Raw genomic sequence first — 24,461 nt, 5'->3', positions numbered from 1 at the left:
CAGAGATCAGATCAGAGGCTTGAGGATTAGACTCCGAGCTGAAGTTACACTGGTGACATGTCGAAATGACGAAGAGCTCCTCTGACCATTTTCTACTAATAATCATTAAATTTCACTCCTTTAAAACACACGCTGAGTTGGACGTGATGATTAAAGGCTTTTCCAAGATGTTAACCTTACCAGCTTTACCACCTTACCAACCTTACCCCTCGCACGAGCCTGAGTGGGTTTCCTGTTGGCAGTAAGCCTGTTACACAACGCCCGCTGTGCTCTAATCCTCCAACTGTTTGAAAGTTCCAAATAAAAGTCACCGCACGTCTTTACACAAAGGGCTTTAGAGAGTATTTGCTGTCACTTTGATAGTCTTTAGTCACCTTTATGTAAAAAAGCTGTAACTTCAAAGGAATGAAACCCCTCTGCAGCTGACATCTGGTCACTAGTGAACATCTCAGGGTTTAAGAGCACGCGTGATCTAATGAGCGTCTCACCTCCATGGTGTGGGTCTTCCCGGAGGACGTCTGCCCGTAGGCGAAGATGGTCCCATTGTAGCCGCCCAGCACATCTGGAGTAACACAAAGACACAAGGGTGCAACAACATCAGCATGTCTGAACCCCGCGAACGAATCTACGACACAGTCCAGCCCGCTTCTCCGGTAAATGAGCACTAAACCTTCACAGTTATAAACACTAGCGCATCCATCTACTGATGCTACCTGCAGAGATTTTTCAGAGGTTATACTAGAAACCAGTGACTGTACGCTGGGTTGAAGGACATTTCAACTCCTAAAATGCATCTAGAGGAGAGAGGAGGCTGGAGGAGAAGGACGCACAGGTCTGTCCTGTGCAGAAGTGCTTTTACCTTCAGTGTATAGGAGGTGTGGCGTGATCAGGATGGACAGGATTAGAAATGAGTGCATCAGGGGGACAGCTCGGGGTTTGGAGACAAAGTTAGAGAGGTAAGTGAAGGTTTGAGCATGTGCAGAAGAGGGACAACCCATATGATAGACGAAGGATGTTAAAGATGGAGCTGCCAGGCAGGAAGGAAAGAAGAAAATTCATGGATTGGTGGCATACAGCTGGAACATATAAACCCTGGTGGGAGGAGACATTTTTAAATAGCTGGCCTATGAATACAACTCTAACTTATTACATGTACATATGCATACAATATCTAATAGTAATGATGTAGTTTTACTGCCTAAAAATTAATGTCAGCCCCCCAAAACTCCAGCATCAGCCCTGCTGCTCCGGGAAACACTCATTTCCATGGCTCCATTATGTAAAGCAACAATGAAAAAGGATGAAGAGCAGATTAAGTCTGTGTGCAGATGTTCGATAGATGACGGTTACATAAGAGCTATGGTTCCTCAGCTTAAAGCTTCTTACCTTTCACTATCTGCTTGGCACACTGGTCGTACACTTGCTCCTGCGTCGTGTTGGTAGGCAGCACGCGGTCGAACACGTACGGTTTGCCCTGATTCACAATGACAAAGACAAAAACACACAGCGACAGGCTTCAGAGTCATCGCAGCACCAAACACAGCTGTTCCCAGTCGCCTGTGATATTTAAAACATGATTCACGAAACTGTATCAATAATGCAGATGTACTGTTAGAAATAACCAGATAAGGGGGTTTGGCACGAAGATTCAAACACTCTGGGAAAAGGATGCAAACATGGATACAAAGACCGCCTACTTGTTTTGCTTTGTTTTGAATTCTTTGTGAATGTACACCCACCAGTCACTTCATTAGGTACACTCGTTTAACTGCTCGTTAGCTCAAATATTTAAGAGTCTCTGATGAGTCTCAATTTCTGCTGCAGCATTCATATGGTAGGGCGACAATCTGAAAGCATGGATCCAACCTGCCATTGTATCAGCGCTTCACACCGCCGATGGTGGCGTAATGGTGTGGATGGATATTTTCTTGGCACACTTTGGCACGATGTTTCCAACAACATGTTGAATCTGTGCCATGAAGCATTAAAGCAGCTCTTAAGGAAAAACGAGGAAGGTGTACCTAATAAAGTGTCTGTTGAGTGAATGAGTTTGGGCTTCTTTTGAGGTTTTATTGTCGTTCCTGGTGTCGTTGGATTTCTGGGTTCCTGTGTTCTATGCTTTCTTTACCGTAACCTTTATTTCCTGCATCACGTCTTTGAATCAAGTGGTGATTTTTCACTTTTGGATGTCGTATTTCTGTCAATAAGCTTCCGCAGTGTTTCCTCAGCTGTTCCTCCCTGAGTCTTCCTCTCATTTATATACTTATACTTATATATATATAAGTATAAGTATATACTCCAATCAAAATGCTGATGGAGTTATTTCTATACCTGCTGCAAAGGACAAAGAAACTGAACTTCTCCAGTTTATGGACAAAAAAAGATGGTACTTGTAGCTGCGTCATTAGAGGATGTTTCTGTGGACATGCGTGATTGGTTGCTTTGGATTTTGGACGAAAATGGGTGAAGCTGGGCCAGAAATCTCTACCATTTCTTCAAAATGCTCCAGTAACTGCCATCCATCATTCATCCAGCTCCTGACTCCTGCTCTAAGGGGAAAAGCCTCATTCCCGCTGCAAAAACGCCGCTCTCAGCACTTGGAGGCAGCGGCAGCAGCACTCCGAGCCCCGAAAATACAGCAGAGAAACCCCTGACACAGACAGTATCGGGGTGTGTTTGTCGGTAATGTGCTTCTGCTCTGCTGATTGATGGCACGAGGCGGCGGTGCGCAAGTTTGTCCTGACGGAGGAGAAAGTGTTGCTGGGCGATTAAAGCAACTGCACGGATAATGGAGGGCTGCTGATGGAGGTGACACATCTTCGTCTTCAGTCACCCTCTCTCTGCAGCAGATTTTACAGAAAAATTCACCTTTTTTTTTTAAGATGGTAGGGTCACAGAGAAAGCACAAATCTGATGTAATCTGATGTAAAAAGAAAAACTATCCATTTATTTACAAATAAATAAGAATTTCCCATGAGGTACAGGCTCATTAAGAATAAAAAGAACATGTTTTCAGAGGTCCTGTACAAAATAAACACGGGCGTTTCTGAAGCGTCAGAGCATCAGGTGATTGAGGTCGGATCCTTTTAGTAAGAGATCTGAACTGTTCAAAAATATTGAGGGAACACTTGATCATCCCAGTTATCCCATCAGTTAAACTCCAGGGATACCACTGTGCCTTGTTAGGAAGCAGAAACCAGTGTGGGTCCATGTCAGCAGTGACAGCAGGTGCAATGGAGAGACTGATTCACCTCAGGTTGCACAGGTTGTCCAGCTCCTCCACAGTCTCCAGAGTGTGGAGGTCAGACGGACAGTGCTGAAGAAGCAGGGGGAGCGCTGCCAGAGCCCTACGAATTGACCCCCACCTTGCTCCTCGACTACATGTTTCAATCACAAACTATCAGAAACAGACTCTGTGAGGGTGGCGTGAGGCCCTGACATCCTGTAGCGGGACGTGTGCTCACAGCCCAGCGTCGTGCAGCTCCATTGAACGAGCAGGTCCACCTGTGAGACCTTTACGAATGAGAGCAGACTCATACTGAACACGTGCGACAGACGGGAAGATGCCTGCAACACCATGCAGCAGGACCGGTTTGGCAGTGGGTCAGTGACCTTCATCACCTGCATAAGGTTAGGTTGTGACACTAATTCACCCTGCCACTAATGAAGTAATTGTTCTGTAATTAAATGGAATTTCAGTGTATTTTATTTATAATTATTATGCAATTACATTTACCTACAAATACTTAAAGGTGATAATTATTCTGTAATTACCGCGTTATTCTCTGGCAATTTATGCATATTATACTGTATGTTATATTACACAGTACTTACATTTACTTAAAAGTACTTACATTTACAAATTACTCATGCAATACTTAAATAGACTCAAAAGCACTTAAAAATGACTGATGCGATAACTACATTTACTTAAAAGTACCAAAAATTACTTACGCAGCATTTAAAAGAACTTAACATTACTCACATAGTACTAAATTTACTTAGTTTTTCCTGTAAAAACCTGATTTGATACACATGTATTCTAATGAGCCTACCTTTAAATATTTGTGTGTAAATATAATTATATTATAATTTCTAATAACATACTGAATCACACACTTAGCAGCAGGCTGTATTATAAAGTGGCTTTTGAAGGAGGCAGTGTCTATGCTGGCTTACGTCTGGCTATATATACAGTATAGGCCTATCAACACGTGGGACCAGTAGACTCCCAGCTGTCACTGGTCTTTTAAATACCTCACTATGTATTTACTTTTGTGTGATTTCTGCTGACTGTATAACAAATAAAAATATCCTTGATTGTCTGCAGAGGAGGGCCATAAAGTCCCCCACATGCACCCACTATCAGGCCTAATACTGGTGCAGTAGGCCTAGGATTCCTACTGATGGGTGTAGGCAGTTCCCACAGAGCTGAATCCAACTGAGAACCACTGAGATGTTACATATGAGTGCATCAGACAGTTTTGATCAGTTATAATAACATAAGTAACATCATACAGGTGTAAAGAGGCAGTCTTTATAGTAAGTAAATATTTCCACGTTGCTGTAATGCTCCTCTGTACCACCAAAGACTTACTGCGTATTTGGCATTAGGTAGAGGTGGATGGATCGATCCATATATCGACAGTATCGATACCAACGCTAGTATTGGCCCCAGATCGATACTAGCGCAATAGGATGCTCCTCTGTTGCTTTTATCCTCTAAGTTCAGTATGAAGCCCACTGAGTCATATTAAATTATTTATACATATTTTTTGTAAAAACAAAACAAAACAAAAAACCTCAAATATGCGCTATGAAAAATGTCTTAACCTTTTTTATTTCTATTTTATCTATAGCCCATAGTACATATAGTACAAAATGTTTAAGTTAAAACAGTATCGGTTTTCGTATCGGTAATACTGGCCCTGTATTGATTTGGTATCGATCACAACGAAATTTGCAGTATGGCTCAGCACTCGTGTCTGGTCTGCAGGTGTCTTTTCCTTTAAATCACTGGGCGCGCACACATACGCGCGCACACATACACAGGTAAACAGCATTGAGGTGACAGCAGTGCGTGTGCAGACTTGCCGTTATGACCACGGTGTCGTCCTCTTTGAACTTGGGGATGTATTTGTCTCCTCGGGTAATTTCGGCCTCGTTCAGGGGCCTGAAGCGGCACATCACTCTCACCCCGCACTCCGCCGCGTCTGCCATGGCTTCTGCTGCTCCTCCTGCCAATGTTTACACCGCCCCCTCTGTCCGGTGGTGCCCAAAGGGAGGTTTAGGGACCTCCAGTGGGGCCTGGTCGGTTTAGTCTGCTTCCCTCTGTAGCTAGTCGAGGATTTTCCTGTTCTAAAGAAAGAGTGTCACATCTGTGTTCAGAGGAATTCAGCAGTAGGAAAGTTCCTCCAGCTTTTTAGCCGATGCGCAGGGCGTCCTTCATCTGAGCCTCCTCCGCTGCGCCATGGCCAAAGCGGACAAACCGCAGCGCTGCGTCTCAGATTGGAGCTCGGACTGCGGTGGAGCTTACAGGCCTCCTCGCCCCGCGGCTGTGGCATCGACAGCCGCGCGGAAACGTGGCGTTTTTACTAGGTTGTCAGCGGCGGAGGAGGACTGAGCGGGGAGCTGTCCGCTCTGCAGAGACACCGAGTCCGGGGAGGGTGTGCGCGCACACAGCCGCATCGTCCTTTACCGGTGATCGTGGCGCGCGCTCGCACGATTCCGCGGCGCGTGCCTTCACCTCACATCAGCACCACCATCACTGAGTTAGTCACATGCACGAGCACTCAACCTGCTCTAATTTTCTATGAATCTTCATATTTCTTCATATTTAAATCAACAGTTTATTGTATTTCACTTGAGTTTTTAAAATATACAATACAAATAAGTGTTAAATCCTATATTTTAGGCAAATTAGAATATTTAATAACTTTTATTTTTGTTATCTATCTGCATCTTAGGAAATGTAAACATTTTAGCTGCAAATAACACTGGCTAATCATTAGCTTAAGTTACTGTTTAGATATAGAAAGGAGGGCCTTACGCTAACTCTATACATATTAATCCTTTATAAGCTAATATAGATGTAGAATAAAGGTAAACTAACAATTTGGTCCCCTAAAAAGAACTTATTTAAAAAAATAGTAATTTCCTTCCCAACTGGCCGGTGTGGGTTCAACAAGCATCTAAAGTAATCCCAGTTTAGCTAACATTAGCCTTACACAGATGATAAAAATCAGACTTGAGAAAGCAACCTTTCCTACCTAGCTAGATAATCATTACCTTTACATTTTTAATAAATATATGTTGATTCTTTATAAGCTAATATGAATATAGAATAAAAGGTAATCAACTTTTTTTTCTTGAACTAAAAATTTGTTTTATATATATATATATATATATATATAAAAGATTTTTTCCAATTAACTAGTGAATAATTTGACAAATGTACAAGCTAGTCATAGGTAAAGCTTCACAATAGCTTTAAATAGGTTTCACACAGGTTCAAATTTAAGCAAGCAACCATATCTGACTAAATAGCTATTGCTAATCATTACTTAAAGAATAATTGTATATCTTAAAATAAATACTTTAATCCTTTCTATGTTAATATAGCTATAGAATAAAGTAGGGGAATCAAACATAAGGTCGGGGGGTCTGAATCAGCCTGGCAGACCCCAAACATGGCTTTGGGATAGATTTTCTTTTTACTTTTAACAGTATTTTCTCAAGTTTAAGAGCTTTTGCTCCATTCACGCTGCACCAAAAATAATTAAGTAATAGAAACACAATTAAATTACATTAAAGTCCCTGTTTTGTTGTGAAATAACAAAATTTGAACAGTGTCCAAGTTAGTAAAAGCTAATATTTACTTCCTTCTTAAGAACTGCTCTGAAGCTTTTGATTATATTTAAACTTTATGTAGTATTCCCCCACGTGAAAAATGTGACTAAATGTTCTGTGACTACTTTGAAAAACATAAGCATTTAATCCACATTTAATAAAAAAGGAGGTCTAGGGCTGCTGAGTAGGTCTAGTAGCTGGATGTTTTTCAAGCAAAGGGGCTTTTTTTGTTTGTGGATTCATGTAAGTTTGGGGCAATTTGAAGAGTGACAAACAGCAGCTATTTAAAGAGTAATATTTAATATTAATGTTAAAAACCCTGCATATAAGTGTGCTTTCCTGCTTTTCCACTAGAGGCCAGTGTACAACAAGCTTTAAACTAGACTTGTGGTTTTACTCCAAACTTTCTCAATAATTTCCTCTTACAAATATTTAATAACAAACCTGGGGGGAAAAGCACCCGGCCTCCACAAAAAGGCATAAAAATGCACAACAAATCAGATAATTCAAGTAAGAGTGACCATGTTTTTAATATCTTAAACATCTGTGCAACATTTTTCAAAATGTTACATCACTGCATGACCTGTAATGTTTCACAATATTTACAAAAAAATGCTGCGTACATCAAACCATTAAAAAAAGTCCAAACAATCTCAAAATAATGGACTCTGACAAACTATCCCTAGCCCACATTAATGCAAATAAAGAAAAATAAACAAGAGCAATCAAGTGCACATCATACTTCACGCAGGTCTATTTTTTGTAAAGTATATATTAGTGAGAAAATATATACTTAATTACAAGTTGAAGAAACAAAATACTGACAACGAAAGGATGGGAGATTTAAAGAGCAGAAACAAACACTGAAAAAAATAAAACTCACACTCACACCTCACACAATCACAGGTGGAAGGAGACGGGAGGGTAAAATAGACCGCACGGACCACCTCAAACACAAAAATTGCTTTGAACTCTTGACCACGAATTACAAGAAACCGATAACAGATCCGTAACACATGGGGTTCCGGTCACAAGTGCAGGAACCTGCATGTCATTGCACAAAAACCAAAAAAGAAAACATAATTTGTTTTGTTTGTTTTTTTAAAAAGAGGTGGAGAGAAGGGGGAGACGAGGCAGAATGAACTTTACCGAAACAGCTCACATGTTCTCCACAGCGAACGTCACATTTTGGAAAACGGCCGGAGGACATCTCCTCCGAAGGTTTACAGTAAGACAAAAAAACAAAACCTCGACTCTCAAAAGGGTGCACGCTGAAAATAACGGGGATGTGTTTTTAAACACATTCTTCACAGGTATTGCTTATGTTGTTGCCGCCGTGAAGGTAACAACAATGCCTTGTGTTCGTGTTTGATACTGATATTTTTAACGGTAAACAAAAGAGAAAAACAAAGAAAAGAAATTTCCTTTTTAAAAAAACAAAAAACAAAACAAAAAAAACATCCTCTGTTTTTTTCAGTGTGCACAAAAACACCATAAGGTAGAGAGACATCACATTGGAAAATACAGTACAACTTGACTTAAAAATGCAGGAATTAGATTTGACTTAAAGGCTCCATTTGTTATGGATATGTAGTCATAGTAGTGTTTTCATTTGGAAAGCACAGAAATGGATGTTTCAAAGGGCAATTATATTTTTTTTTTCAGCTTTTGTTGCACAAAAAATTCACCCTTGATGTCAGGTAAAATAATTAATTTGTTTAAAAGGTCTTTTTAGTGCTTTGCTGCAAAATATTGGCCTCTAATATCTGTAAATCTACCAAAGATGCAGATATTTGGCCGATACCAATATCAGTATGGATATTTGGCCGATACCAGTGTCAGTATGGATATTTGGCCAATAATGGTGCACCCCTTGTTTTAGAGGCTGACAAAGGGGAATCTGTTCTTTCAGTAGTGTATTATTTGGTTTTAACTTTTTATTTGTTAGAGTTCTTGCGTATAAAGTTCAAGTAACAGTATTTTAGTTCAAACTTTGAGGCTAATTGGGTTAACGGTTGTGGCTGGTGTGTAAAAATAAAGCTACACATCAATTTCTACTTCATTGCTCTCAGGTTAGAGCATCAGAAAAGATGACTATTAAGAAAAAAAGAAAAAAAAAAAAAAGCAAAACAGGCAACACAGAAGAGTCCAAACAATGAGAGATGCAGTGTTTCGCAGTGTTGATCTTTGCCATCGATTGGTAATATTGCACTTGGTTATTCCGTAGAGATTCCCGGTGGTTTTGATCCGTTTCCAATACTGTCAGACCGATCGAGTGATGATTCTTCTTCTCAGCTTCAAACGCTGATAACTTGTAGTGTTCAAACTGCATTTATTACCAACATCAGATGTGCATATTCATAAATAAGATGCTCTTTTTCTCTACCATGACACAATCTGTAACAAGTAAAAACATGAAGACCAGAAACCCTCACTGTAATTAAAAAGACTGTTATCTGTAATGTTCACTTCTTAAATAAGACAGAATATGACCTTTTTGTTTGTAATGGACTCTGAATACATGATCAATTCACTTGTTAAAAAAAGGAAAGAAAACATACATATACACATATAAGGCTTGAGTTCTCAACTCTTGGTAGTATTATTGCCATCTAGCATATTTGTAAAGCTTAAAATAAATATGGAGTACTGTACATAAATAATTTACATCAATATGAAAAACAAACAACAATGCCCCTAAAATGGAAAACCAAAATAAAATAAAAGCGCTTTCACTGCTCTGGAAAGCCCAGTTAGTGTTGCTTCAGATGCCTCGGAGGTCAGTTACTCTACTGAAAGCTGTGGGTAAAAACACATGGAGAACAAAAATAAAAACAGTCACTGTACAAACAAGCACGAGAATATGATCGCGACAATCAATGACATGATCGTTCGATGCAGCCTGTGATTCTTGTTGCTGAAGGAAAAATCCACCCATGTTAATAACTGGCCAAAGTTTGAGAACACAAAGCAAACTGAAATTGTCTGCATTTTCAGATGTAGTGGTTTCTGTTTTTTGACCTCCAACAATGAGAGTTAAAGCTTTCAAATCTAAGAGCAGGGCTTATTTTACTCATCATACTGAAAATGGACCAGGATGAGTCTCTAAACATCTCACAGTGTGTTTATATGCATGTAGCGATGGAGTTTTATGGTTTCAGTAATCAGGGAGCAAAATATTTCTCCTGAAAAAAGCCATTTTACATGTAAGCACTCGAATGACATGGAAGTTAACCCTAGCCAACAGAGCATCCAGCTATGCCATCTGCAGATTTAAAATAATGTCAACCAAAAAGGGTTGACCATAAAAGAGGACATAGAAGAAAAAGTCTTAATTAGACCACTGATACATATTTCCCTATTAGTAGGTGCTAGTGCCCAATCTAGAACCAGCTCTATGCATTTCCAACACAAAATACTGGTCCCAAACCTGGAGCGGCAGATGTCTGGGACTACATGAAATGCACAGTGATTTCAAACAGACAGCACACAGATTCTTTCCATTATGATTGTAGTTCCAGAGAACTTTCCCCAACCCTAAGTACAACCCCCAGTATCTACTACCTCTTGTTTTACAGTGTATTACAGATGCATGCCCCTCAAAAAACAACTTGTATAGATCCCAAAAACATTGGCATTAGCAAGGCATTAGCATGCGCGCCCCCCAACAGAAAACAAACACTAAAACAAAATGCCAGTCTCAAAGTTGGGAGAAGCTACTGTAAGAAGTTGCTTAAACTTCTGCAACCTAATACTGTATTACATTTGTTTTAAAACTGTCAAAATGTGGGCTGGTCCTCAAGACACAACAAGGCAGAACTGGCTGCGCTACATCCATCAAGCTGCCGCCAAATCTGACACCTATTCCATAGATTTTTACAAAATAAAGACTGCCACTTCCAACAGCACTGCAAAATTGCCAGTCACAAAGCTGGAATCACTGACATCAGAGATTATGGGCTGGGCTACTATTGGAAATTGTGTTCACTGATATTACCCCAAGCTACTGTGTCACTGTGTAATGCAACTCTATGTGGGCTTCTCAAAGCTGTTTAAAGGTAAGCTAAAGGTATTTAAGACAGGACAAGATAGCTCAGGGTCATATTATCTGGTGCCAAATCTATAAATGCTAACCAAAGACCAACGGTCCAAAGGCAACCAAAAATGCCCAACACCAATGTTGGAACTGCTCATGCTATTAAATTTGGGATGGGCTACCTAAGAAATTCAGACATTTCAGCCTTGAAATTCTGTTCAAAATTAATCTCCTGCCACTGAAATATCCCCAACTCACTTGCTACCTGACGCTACGCAGCCTCAAAACTGGTTCCTCATTCCGTTATTCTGTGCCGCAGCTCAGAAACCACAAGAACCTCAGCCCCAAACCACTGAAATCATTAAATTGGGGATGTTTTTCAGAGATGCACCAAGACCACCAATATCCACCAATTTCTGTAGCCTAAAATGGGCTCAAACTTGTTTTGCAATGTACACTTGTTCCAGTTAAAAACTCTGCACAGCCAGCAGATGTAAAGTCAACAGAGTTGACTACAGTGTATGTAAGCACGCTGGCAGAAAGAGCTCAACTTCTGAAGTCCAACATTAATTAATAGCATTTAATTTACAACAACATTAAAAAAAGTCTTGGCGTTTCAGAAGATGGACAACACATGCTTAGGACTTTTTTCCCCATCATTTTTACTTCAAATGAATGAACCTCTTCTAAAAACAATCATTGTGGAGGTTTTGGAAAATCAAGTGTCTGTGAGTGGATTTTTCCTTCTGAAAACACTCAAAAAAAGTTTTTGTTCATAAGTTACAACACCTGAAAAACCCAGAACCAGACCAAGTAACACGACTGGTGGAGCCGGCTGGGGTCTCGGTGGGAGGGATACAGGCTGTGGGTGGACAGGGATACAGGGTGTGGGTGTGTGGGAGGGTAGGGATACAGGGTGTGGGTGGGGTGGGACACTGAACACTTTCTGCTGGTAAAGTTCATTCTGTGTTTTTTGAACTGTTTTTTCTCCCCATTACAAATGAACACTTAGCTGGAGTGACTACTGTTATGGTGAGCTCATGTCAGTTTCATCGCTGTTCCCTTACAAAAAAATAAAACAACAAAGAAAAGAAAAAGAAAGAAAAAAGAAAACAGCACATCTTACAGTTCATCATATAAAAGCTTTAGGCTGTATTCTTATTTATCCTATGCATGCGGCCATATGCGACCGCATTTCTGAATAGAAACCAAGACATTGGTACACTTCTGCTTTGTTTTGTACAATAAAAGATAAAATGTGCATTAGGTACGGTTGTACATGACATTGTACAATATTTACATACAATTCTTAATAGCATGAAATTTCAGGATTATCTATATACATATTGAAAATGTATCAGAAATATTTGGACTGTCTATTTTTCTTAAATATGTAAGGTAATGCTTGTAGCTTTTTTTGTTTATTTTACTATCTTATACTAGAAAAAAATAGTTAATTCAGTGAGCTGTAGACAAATTGCAACCGTTTTTAATGTTTTTCTGTATTCATGTTTTTTCCTACAGTCTATAAACTGTAGTGGTGATTGGAATTTCCAGCACCTTCTGTGGTCAGTCATTAAGTCAAGTTGATATCATGGAACAACGATGTACCACTGAAAGTCCACGTGTAGCACCTGTTAGAGAGCTCAGATCGCATCAAGGCTGAACGGACAAAGTCTCCGAAAGGCTCTGAGGACGTTCTTGGGCCAACACATTCAATGTTATCTGGATATCTTCCTCCTCTTCGGCTTGGGGAGCTTCACCTGACGATCCCTCGACGGGATCTGATGGCACACACACAGGAAACGATGTGGTGGTGAATGCGGGGGAAACAGCAGTGCATGAGAAGAGAGGAAAAGCACAAATACTCACTGTGCCCGACATCTTGTCTAGCTCGCTCATGGCCTCGTGGATAGCAGCTTCCAAGTGATTATTCAGTTTCCCCGGTCTGTCAGACAATATTTGTATTATTTACTTTTAGGCAGAAGAAAACTTTAAAATTAGAAACTACAACAAAAAGGAAGCTTAAAAAATAATTATTACACTTGAATCCATCTACAGGATGAGGAAACTGACCGGAGAAGCAGCTGGTTCAACTGCATGTGACCAACGTGTTTATTTATGCTTCTAATGAACTTCTCATAGCTCTTTAACTGAAAACGTCCCACTGTTGTAATACAGGAGTGAGACCTGCTGTGATATATGGTTTGGAGATGGTGCCAAGCGGTTCATGGATGTAGTGAAGGAGGACATTCAGAGGGGTGGCATCAGAGGAGGAAGCGAGCGTTAGGGTGAGATAGAGGCAGATGATTCCCTGACCGGAGCAGCCAAAAGAATAAGCAGTGTAGGAAAGATAATTTAGAAGTTACAGGGAAGTATATGATTTTATATACTATTTGATCTTTTTGTAACTTTACACTATTCTAATATTTTGACACAAGTTTATAGTATACACTGTGATGACGTCCATCATTATTTGTTGTTCAGAGGATTACAGAACCTCCAATGTGTCCATATTTAGGTGTTAAAATGATACGAGTGTGCTGTAACACATAGGTCACTTAAACATACCTTTAAAGCTTTAATTTTGGATTATTGAAATAAAAGACTAGAACAGTTTTTAATATCTACCCAGGAAAAAAGAAGCTGTATATGTGTAATTTGTGGAAACAGAGCCACTGAATAAAGTATTAGCGTTTAAAGTTTTATTGTTTCACTTAAACAAATGTTTGCCTCTCCTTTGCTGCAGGACACCATCTTTAACCACTAGGTGTCAATGCCACTTTGGATAAAGATCATCAGAGGAAGCACGAAAAGGCCTCGCTCAGCTCAAACTACAGCAAAGGTGGGTTTATATTATTAATAAAGCACCAGTGTGCTGGGTGAGGTTACTTACTTCAGGCCTCTTTTGGCGGCGCGGTCGAATGCCTCCAAGTCATGAGTTAGTGTTTTCAGCTTCTCTGGCTCTACCTGCACAAAGAAAAGTGGAATCAATTTGAGCACATTCAGCACCAGACTGAAAATTTCCCACCAAGCACCAGGAACTGATGCTCAATTTGAACTCTGGTTTATCACTTCGGTGCGTCTAGCGGATAATTTGGCAGTCACCGTTTGTCGGACATGCTCTGTTCTGCACTTCTGATTTGGCAGGTAAAGCTGTGGATGTGTTTTTGGAGTGATTTGGAGTCCATCTGCCTCGATGGCCGCTGGACAGAAATTTAAAAAGCTCTATTTCCTTCTGACTTTTCAAAGCTGCAATATTTGAAAGTTACAGTCAAATACGAGTTATTCTCGACTTATTGGCAAGCAACTCCTTTTAACTGAAAGATAATTCATTGTAATCCAAGACTCGCTGAAACTTTTAATACTGGGATTGCTGCTCATAGCCTCCTCAGGCTGAGGCGCTGGCCAGCAAAATGGTGACAGGTGGTGACAGACTACCCCGGCCCCTCACCTTGGCCTGCTCCCGCAGCTGCATGGCAGCGCTGTGCACTTGCTCATCCCCGGCCAGCTTTGCAGGCCACGGCGGGAAGCCCTTCAGCTGGCCCCAGACCAGCTCTCCCATGTTGAAGGTCCTGGACCTGTAGTGGAGCAGCTCCGACGAGGGCGAGTCTGGCTGCCGGAGGTCCTCCTCACTGCTCAGGCTCTTCGTGTCCGAAGGGCTGGGCGCCATTCCATTGAAGTGGCCGTTGTAGTGGCTGTAGTCTTTGGCTGTAGCCAGAGGGCCCTCCAGGCTCGTGGAGGAGCTGGGTGACTGGTCATCATCCTGCCGCGGAGGGCCCAGGACTTCTCCGTAGCCCCGGGTGTTGAAGTGGGGCGTGGCGCCGTTGAGATGGGCGCAACGTTCCACCGTCTGCTCCAGACGTTCCTTGTAGTTAGCTGGCGCCCGACCGCAGTTGTTGAACCGGAAGCCATCATCGAGGTAGGCCTTATCATGGGCCATCACCAGGCCGTGGTCGTTGGACCCATCGGTGGGGCAGGGTGGCGCAGGGGCCAGACTGGCAGGTCTCTCCATGCAGGGACTACTCCTTACTTGGGTCGAGCACTCCAGGAACTCCTCACCACCCCAGGCGTTGTTGTTGTTCTGACTGTCGAAGCCTCCCCCATGATGAGTCTCCCCGTCCCACTGCCCCCTGGGAGTCCCGCGTCCAGGAGAACGGAAGTAATCATTGGCTTCAGGGCCATCTGGAGTGCTCTTCCCTGGATCCATGTTCTTCTGACCCCGCCCAGGCCTCACCTGCCGCACTCTGGCTTGCTGGGGTATGGTCTCCCCTTCCTGGTGCCCATGCAGGACTGCGCTGACTGCCTGGGGGAGGTTGACGGGTTCCCTTATGGAGGCAGTGAAGGCACTCATGGCACTGAGGGCGGGCACCGGACTCGCCTGCGTTGTCCCGCTCACTGTTGTGGTGATGGTTACATGCACGCCTTTGCTGGCTGCGTCCACAACAGCTCTGTAGATGGCGTCCACCGATTCTGGCCCTCCGCCGGGGGCTCTGTCAGAGCTAGGCGTACCCGCTGGAAGTCCCTCACCTTGGGGCTGCTGCTCCTCCCCAAATTGTGGGTGTGGCAGCATCCCCTGCTGTGGATACAGAGAGGGGCCATTGTGATTAGAAATGTCATCTAAAACATCTGAAATACTACACAGATCAAAACATGACTTATTGCTCCACCTGGTAGTTCTGGTAGAGGCACGCCATGGAGCCGGAGTTGGCGTTGTTGCTGTCAGCGTAGGGCGGGTTGTCGGAGAAGTGCTGTTGCCCCTGGTAGGCAGGATGAGATACCACTGCTTGCTGCATGCCCTGATGGACCTGCTGCGGGTACATCTGACCTCCGCCGGCGTTGACATGTGGCTGTAGAGCGCCCATTCCACATCCAAGTGACGAGGGATTTCCTGCAAAACAACAGGGAGAGGCCGGTGAGCTCGAACCATCAGACGTGGTGTGTATTTTAATAGAGACAGCACTGATACTTCACAACTAAGGAACTAAGCAATATTTTATATTTTTGGTAAAACATGATATGATAAAGCACGCTGAAGTGTAATTCTAGTAACATTTTTTAAAATAATCCACAATATTCACTGCATTCATCAACAAGAATGGATGGCTTACATCAAGGATGTCAAACAAAGGACCTGTGGCCCCCAGCCCGACTACCAAAGGGTCCAGTGTTTGGAGCCTTCACTGTATTTCGTAGAGGTGGGAATCACCAGATTTTTAACATTTTTCTGTAACTGCAAATCAGTACCTGTTTTAACCAATAAGATAACACCATCGTCAAATGGCCATCTATTTCTTGTGGACATAAGAAGATTGCTTTCCTATTTTTTTCTCATTTTTCAGTTAAGTTAACTTAATATAAGTTTGTAGGATTTATTGTCATTTCACATGGTATTTACAGAAATCCACAGCTGAAACGAAATGTTGTTCCTCACCAGCCTCTACAGTGCAATAATCAATAAAAAATTATTAATAAATTAATAATAATTTTGCATTCAAAGTCTGCAAGAACTTTTCATTTCTTATACCGGATACCTTTTTTGTAAGTGCTGATCTAAAACCTGAATTTAATAAGCAGACAGCCGCAGACGGGCACTCATTCCTCTTATAATTCTTTAAACTCAAATAAAAGAGCACGTGCTAAGGTGCACTGTAGTGCAGTGTTGACTGTCTCTAATTTGCAGAAAGCACAACATGCTGCTTGAAAATCATCAGGTGACTGCATGCTGCTCTCACCTTTATTTGCTCTCACTGTGTGCCCCCCTCCTCACACATGCACACAAACTCACTTGCAGAGGGGAGCTGATAAGTGAAATCCTACTGACGTCAGTGTCAACACATTTCGTTACCATAATATTGCAACAAAAGCTTTTCCAATGAGCACCGGACAAGTGACAACATCGCAGCTGTCAGAGCTTTTCAGCAATACCGTCTCACCTGACCACACAGAAAAGCGGACCCTCTGCTACACCTGAGCACTCTAGGAAGCCAAACAACCTTATCCTGAATCCAGCTCTGAGTCGGGATTGGACTAGATGAGTACATTCCTACTTTAGAACCCATCCATCCATTTTCTTAAACGCTTATACAGCTTTTATACAGCAGGGAGCTGGAAACTATCCTGGCCAACACAGGGAACAAACATTCACACCCTTGGGCAATTTAGGTTCACCTGCTAATCCTAGTTTTCAGGTAAGATCCCAACTGCAAACACTCGCCAACTACTCACTGAGTGGTGAGATCACAAACAGGAAACAGAGAATATACGCCTTCAAAATAAAAGGTATATCTAGGGCTAAAATTAGTGAAAGCAACTCAGCTAGCAAACAAAGATAATTTGCCATTAGTGCTCCCAATTAGTGGACCAGTCTGCCCAATCAAACCAGAATACAAACTTCTCATTTAAATGTCATCATATTATGTTATTTTATCAAAAGGCTTAAAGTAGTGTGTTTTAAATCCTGTCTAATATTTTGTTATTCTGCCTTGTCTTCAGTTGTATTTCTGGAACGTCACCATAATACTTTTTTAACTTCATTCAGTGACGCACTCTGTAACTCTGTCAACAACAATGCCGTATAAATAAAAATCATAAACATAATTAAAAATCTCAGCAGCTGTAGCATGTTTTTTTTTTAATCTCTTGTGCCCTTGTGTTCATCTGTGTAATAAACCTCTCAGTTCGGTGGATTTTAAACCTAGAAAACGAGTTGTTTAGAAAGTGTCCCCGACCGTGGCTTCTACAATCAAAGAAAAAAAAGTTCCACATTAGCAATCTGTTGCTCCCAAAGCTAACAGATGGACCCGCTGCCAGATGCACGGTACAGCCAGACTTGTTAGCGAAGCATCCAAGGACAGAACATGAAGAAAATACACGGAGGCCACAGATGTATCAATGAATGAAGAGAAAGCCCAGCAGCAATGTTATGCAGACAAAGCCAGAGCGCATACAGGATCTCAGCAGCCTGACGTACGTGTGTGTGTGTGTGTGTGTGTGTGTGTGTGTGTGTGTGTGTGTGTGTGTGTGTGTGTGTGTGTGTGTGTGTGAGAGAGAGAGAGAGAGAGAGAGAGAGAGAGAGCAGCGACTGGAGCAGCTGGTGTGATGCGACGTAGCTGAAGGGCAGCTGTGTGTTCTCCATTTTTTTTCCTCCTCTTTTCTTTCTTCCCCTCTCTCTCACTCTCTCTTTAATGCTGTGAGCCACGACTCGGCCATCCCCCCTCTTCCTCCCCACGTCCTCTCCGCTACTGCTATGATATAGTGACGGCTGTTGCTGGGGGAGGTTGCCTTGGCAACCGAGTGATGATTGGTGGTGCTGTCCGCTGCCAGGAAGCTTGTTTGGAGGTGGTGCTGGTGGTGGGGGAGTTGTGGTGGATGGGGGGGTGGGTTACGAGGGTCGGGTGGTGTGATTTTAGCCTGCTGGGGGATGGGGGCGGTGGTCAGCTGGGTTGAAGGGGGGTGGAGGACCAGGGGGGGTTTACAATGAACTTTGGAGTATTTGTTGATGGCAGGAGAAGGGGGGGGGGGGGGGGGGGGGAGGGTGTTCAAAGCTTGCGCGCTGTATAGAAACAGATGGTCAGAGGCTAAAGCTAAGACGCCAATGACTAGGCCACTTTCAAAGCGTTTCAGGGCTCTTCAGACAGTAACATCCACCATTCAGTGACGAAAACACTATTTAACCTGCTCCCACCCACCAACATTTACTGAATATTTCCCATACATGTCCAAATGGTAACGCTGCCAACAGGAGAACTCTAAGGCCAAAATACATAAATGAGACTTTAGCTGAAAGCTAAAAGTGTATTTGTTCAGCATGTGGTCAAAACATAACTTCATCTACAGTGCTGTAAAAATGCCCCAATTCTTATTCATTTCTTACTGTGCAAATTTAAGATCAACAAACTATTTTTAGTATTAGACAAAAATACAGAAAAGCAAATTTTAAATGATGATTTCATTTAAGGGAGAAACGCTACTCAGTGCTACCCAAACCTACGTGGCCCTAAGGGAAAAGGTAAGTGACCCCCTTGTTCAATCATGAATTAACCTTATTAACTCATTTTTTTCCAAGTTCAGTTTGCCTAGCCAACACAATGTAAAGAAGTAGCCGAGAAACAAAGTAATTGACATCAAGTGAATTACGGTGAGAGCAGTTACCCACAAATGGAGAAGAGTGGCGAGCCTTCCCAGGAGTGGCCAACCTACCGAAAGTACTCCAGGAGTGCATCGAAGACTCATCCAGGGGAATCATGAACTCTGCCCATAGGCCTGCAGTTCTTTACATGTTCGTTTTAGTTCTTTTGTGACCTCCTTTGCTACAGCCACATGTACACGGGTATTTTTTGTAAACATAGTCTGTTTCATGCATACTGACAATGGAGCTTTTGTAAAACTCCTGTCAGGATGAAGATTTCAGAAAACTACGTTTCTGCATTTACATGTGGACAAAGGTGTGCATTTTTATCTCCCTTTATGATAAAAGGCTGTGCGCTGTGGCTTTTAATCAGCCATCATTTCTTCACGGTTACCGTTATATCACTATCTGATGATCTGGCACACTTTTCACAGCTTTTGAGATATTTTTCAAAACACACTCTGAGAAATCCCTATTATAAAAAAATACCCATATACATATGGACATAGCCAAGGAGGTCACAAAAAACCCATAACAACATCCAAAGAACTGCAAGTCTCACTTGCCACAGTTAGGGTCAGAGTTCATGAGTCAAGTCAACAAGAAAGAGACTGGGCAAAAATGGCATCCATGGGAGAGTTCACCAAAAAAAGATCATAAAGGCTCATCTCACATTTGCCAAAAAACATCTGGATGATCCCCAAGATTTTGGGGAAAATATTCTGTGGACTGACAAGACAAAAGCTGACATTTTTGGAAGGTTTGCATCTGACATAAAACTAACACAGTATTTCATAAAAAGAATATCACACCAACAGTCAAACATGGTGGTGGTGGTGTGATGGTCTGGGGCTGCTTTGCTGCTTCAGGATGACTTGCTGTAACTGATGGAACCATGAATTCTGCTTTCTACCAGAAAATCCTAAATAATAATGTAGGACTGGTCGATAAGACCTAAAATTCGTATCTCGATATTCTTTAGCTGGATGGCGATATATATTTCTTTTTTAAGCCATAAAGTAAGAACAAAAAGAGAGTTCTTAGTCAAAGCTGTGTCCCAGATCTCACACAGGCACCTTTATTAACATACGGCGTAGATGTAAATGAAGAAATTACTCAGAAATAAATTATCAGCATTTATTAAATAATAATGCTCCATAATTAAAATAAAACAATGTTGTTTTTGTGCATAACAAAAAGCTCACAATTGTGCAGTCAAAATGTAAACTAAAAGACGCTGAGCATAATAACAAAGACAGATTTCGCAGCTGCTCTGTTCCCAACTTCTACTGCGAGACTGACAGCCTTGATTTTGAAATCTGCTTTGTAACAGTGTCTATTAACAGGTGCCATTTGTGGTCCTTATACGCGCACAGTACAGTAATGCTCTGACAATCCATCAAGCGGTGCGGCTTGATAGCTTACCAAAGTCGTACTAAAACATTTTTTGACAGAATGCTGAGTGCCTGTACCACATAAAATTGGTTTGCGGTCAGTAAGCACAACCAGAATTCAAAATATAAGGCGCACTGGTGATTTTTGAGAAAATGAAAGGATTTTAGGCCGTGCAGCCCGCATGTGTGGGGCTGCATGGCATCAATGCGTTAGTGCGGTTAGCTTGTTAACGCGTTGGCGCCGTGCAGCCCCACGCACGGGGCGATCCGCTGTAACTCGTTAACGGAGATTTGCCGTGTTAATGCAGTTATGGCGTTAACGTCATTTTAACGAGATTAACGAAACCAGCACTAAAATAGTAATCTCCAAATGTTTTCTTTTTACCGACCACCTCCTCTTTGATAGCTGCCGTGTCCATCTTGTTGTTGCCTGCAGGTGAAGCGATGGGGGAGGGGAGTTGTGTTCAGAGAAGGAGAGGCGAGGCAGAGTTACGTTGCGTAGAACGATAAACGATATTGTCACATCTCATATAAAAATATATCGATATATTTAAAAACTCGATATATTGCCCAGTCCTATAATAATGTCTGACCATCAGTTATTGTCCTGAAGCTAAAGCAAACTTGGGCTGTGCAGCAGAACAATGATCCAAACCACACCAGCTAGTCCACCTCTAAATGGCTAAAAAAACAAAAAAACAACAACAACCCACAAATTGTTGTGGGGTGGCCTAGTCAAAGCCTGGACTTAAAGAGGCTGTTCATGTTTGAAAACCACCCAAAGTGGCTAAATTAAAACAATTCTGCAAAGACAACTGCCAGTGGTGGCACAACCATCTCCTTTCACTCATCCAATTCAGGGTCAGGGAAAACCTGGAGCCTATATTTAACTACCACAGTGCAACAGGCAGGGGACAACATGGACAAATCGCCAGTCTGTTGCAGGGCTAAGGACTAAGTGTAAAAAAAATGCAATAACTAAGAAATTGGGAAATTTTCATAGCACTGTAAGTACGCTCAACTATCATTCAAAAAATGTTTAGAATAGTCTAATATAAGTTGCATAAGGCTTAATTTCCTATCTATGAAAATATCCACACTTATTTTCATGTTGTTTAACCCTCTTCTCTGACATTAAAAAAACAAAATGAAGCATTCAGAAAACCTTTAACGATCACTAAAAACATTAATGCTGAACTTCTCTTACAGTAATTATACTGCAGGCATCTACTGAGCAGAACAAGGAATTCCCTGTCAAATGTACTGATATACACTCGGCTAAAATCCAGCTAAACTCCCTGTGCTTTTTACACACACAAAAAAGAAAACGATCAGCTACAATTCCTGATTGGCTGGTGTGTTAAAGCCCAATAATGACTGGCCTTGCAAACTGGAAGCACTCGCTCTGCGACATGGGGCAACCTGAGGCAACTTTGGGCTCATGTGATGACCAAGATTTTGATTAAAGGTTCACAAGCATCACAGAATATTTTTAGTTCTGATCTAGTGCGGGAAACACAGCTGTAGATGCATCGTGAGGCATTATAAAGCAGATGGTACAAAGGGCACTTGAGGCTATCTTCTGCACCCTGAGCAGGTTAACAACAGCAGACCGTCCAGGAAACCAAATGAACTTATTCAGTGGAAATTAGTAGAAAAACAGTAAAACGTGGCAACATAATCTCAACTAATAGAAAACAGACGTAACAAGCAACAGGTGGAGGCAACAGGCTGCTTCTCCTCTTCTGCAGCGTTGGACTCCATATGGTGTTGAGTCAGACCTGCCTACATGCTGGTTCAATTATAATGTGGAATATAGTCCTCTGTTTCCAAACAGCTTGCAGGATTGGTTTCATCTTCTGACAGTCGGAGCAAAGCTTGCATGAACTGGGAGATTTTCCTACAATTTTTCATCAAAACATCACCTTTACGCTCATTTTTCGCTGCATATTTTTATTTTTGGACTCTGTTAGAGTAGCTTTACATGAGTCACAGCTCAAAATAATCTCTATTGTTACACTGATCCTTGGTGGAGTCATTCCGTTTATCCACATAGCTAAAATGTTCCTCAGTACTGTGAAACTGAAATATTTCAACAGAAAGGTGTTTAGTGTCTGCATTAAAAGACTGCTTCAATGGAGTGCTTAAGAAAATGGAGCCACAACATATCACAACAACAGCTGTGATATGGCAATTATTACTGTAAGGTACAGACCCTACAATACTAGAGAGAACCCTAACAATTAGACAACCCCCTATGAGCAAGCATTTGGCAACAGTGGGAAGGAATAACTCCCCTTTTACCCCACCCCCCCTTTTTAAAGAAATCTGAACTCTTTTGTTGTGTAGCACATATACACAACAAAAGAGTTTTTGTGGAAAATCCATCCTCAACAAAAGACTAAGCACTGTAAAGAAAATGAAGTCAACATAAAGTGACGATGAGGCGATCCTGATTGGTACAAATTCCAGGATGTCAGTGGGGTAGTTTGAGCTCTTGTTAGAGTTGGGACAACATTTGAGGAGGCAGAGAAATCCATTTCATTGAGCCGAAACCCCAGAGAAGCATCTGGCTGTGTTTCTAAGTTATAACAGCATTATTCTACCGTTTCCATATTATTTTATATTCAGTACCAGTGAGGGTTTGAACTGCGAGCACTTTGTCGGTAAATGCAGTGATCTGAATGGCCATATCTATTTATCTAAAAAATCAAGCTTGAGCCAAAAAACTATATGACGCAATTACGTTCTGTGGTCCGTATGAAGGGCTTTATTAACAACAGGTAACTCCAAAATATATTCTCAACACACAAATTATTTGCACAGATTTCACGTGGCCAGTGTGTAAAGCCCTGAACTTTGTCTTGATTGGCCGCTTCTCATAAATAGAAGATCTGAAGAACTCTTGCTTAAAATATCCCCATATAATAGTTCGAACAGCCAAAATAGTTCCAGTTCAATGTCTACAAGGCAAAGAAACAGACACGAGCAGTTGATACCCTTGAATACAGGATCAGTTTCCTGATAATTGAATGGAAAAACTTAAAAAAGTGAATTTTAGCCAAACTCCAATGCTCATATCACCCCATGTAGGATACTTGGCTAGTCAAAGCAAGTTGTAGCATGTGAAAGGTCTTCTTTTTGCCCTACATTTAAATATCAGGCTCATCTTGTATCTGTGATTCCTCCAGTATGAATCTAATTTTCAGGGCAGGATATAGAAATAATCATGCTGGAACTAAGTGGAAAATTACTTTTGCTGTAGTTTAACAAAGCCTCAGTGTTTCCATGTGAATATCCTGTATGCAGGAAAGAATAATTAAAATGAGCCACATTTCAACCTAGTATAGTATCCTTCCTAGTACGCATCCTTTCCTAATGTGAAAGTAAAAATTTACATTAAATATACTAAAAAATAACTGAACAAAAAAATCCAGCAGATTCTGAGGGGGTTAGATTTGATGACTTGTCATTCTTTTTTAAAATTCTTCTTTTAAGTACTTAAAAGAAGAATTAAACAGTACTTTTGACTCTGAAGACTTGAAACCAAACCTCAGGCTATAATTAATCTCATTTAAACATATGCTTCTCCTCCCATCCCTATCTCATGGCCTACAGAAGACCACCTGAATTTCAATGAGTTGACTTTGGGAAAGGGAAAAAAAAAATCAGACCAACAGGGCACCTGGTGATAAGAACAGGTGGCCTGCAGCAGCCCTTGGTGATATTGCCATTATAAACCATATGAGGACACATGGACACACAATGAATACATAAATTCGGAGTCCAGTCCCCTCAGCAGGCAGGAAAGAGGAGGGGGAAATAAAAAAAAAAAATTAAAAAAAAACAAGATGTAGGTTCTTTCAGCAGTTTCAAAAACATACAGTCACTCATACACACACAAATAAACAGATGCACATACACACACTGTAATACACAAGCAGCAACAGACACACACACAGGCCTAAACCCTCATCAAAGGCTTCACTCTGGTCTCCATTCAGGGTCTATCGTTACTATAGCGACCGGCTTGCTGGGAGAAGCTCTTTAG

General features: G+C 41.6%; 2 protein-coding genes across 4 annotated transcripts in view; both read right to left on the bottom strand.

The window, feature by feature from the left end:
- LOC102782544 (kinesin heavy chain-like) overlaps positions 1-5,717 on the bottom strand; it is a 29,784-nt gene extending 24,067 nt beyond the window's left edge. The window contains exons 1-3 of the mRNA XM_087836874.1: positions 5,095-5,717; positions 1,387-1,474; positions 489-562 (exon numbers count right to left, since the gene is read on the bottom strand). Coding sequence (XP_087693000.1) covers positions 489-562; positions 1,387-1,474; positions 5,095-5,220 — 288 coding nt within the window. The 5' untranslated portion in view covers positions 5,221-5,717. The remainder of the gene's footprint in view (positions 1-488; positions 563-1,386; positions 1,475-5,094) is intronic.
- Positions 5,718-7,371: 1,654 nt separating this feature from the next.
- The window catches only part of mbd5 (methyl-CpG binding domain protein 5), a 47,655-nt gene continuing 30,565 nt past the window's right edge, over positions 7,372-24,461 (bottom strand). For 2 of the 3 annotated variants that reach the window (XM_006792844.3, XM_006792843.3), the window contains exons 6-10: positions 15,556-15,776; positions 14,340-15,464; positions 13,782-13,855; positions 12,758-12,833; positions 7,372-12,669 (exon numbers count right to left, since the gene is read on the bottom strand). In XM_006792844.3, the coding sequence (XP_006792907.2) occupies positions 12,607-12,669; positions 12,758-12,833; positions 13,782-13,855; positions 14,340-15,464; positions 15,556-15,776 (1,559 nt within the window). In that variant the 3' untranslated portion in view covers positions 7,372-12,606. The remainder of the gene's footprint in view (positions 12,670-12,757; positions 12,834-13,781; positions 13,856-14,339; positions 15,465-15,555; positions 15,777-24,461) is intronic. The other variant, XM_035908543.2, reaches the window with a different exon arrangement.

This window comes from Neolamprologus brichardi, chromosome 23 (genome assembly GCF_056152115.1).
Source record: "Neolamprologus brichardi isolate AB-2024 chromosome 23, ASM5615211v1, whole genome shotgun sequence".
NCBI lineage: Eukaryota > Metazoa > Chordata > Actinopteri > Cichliformes > Cichlidae > Neolamprologus > Neolamprologus brichardi.
This window is presented reverse-complemented; position numbering and strand designations above follow the sequence as displayed.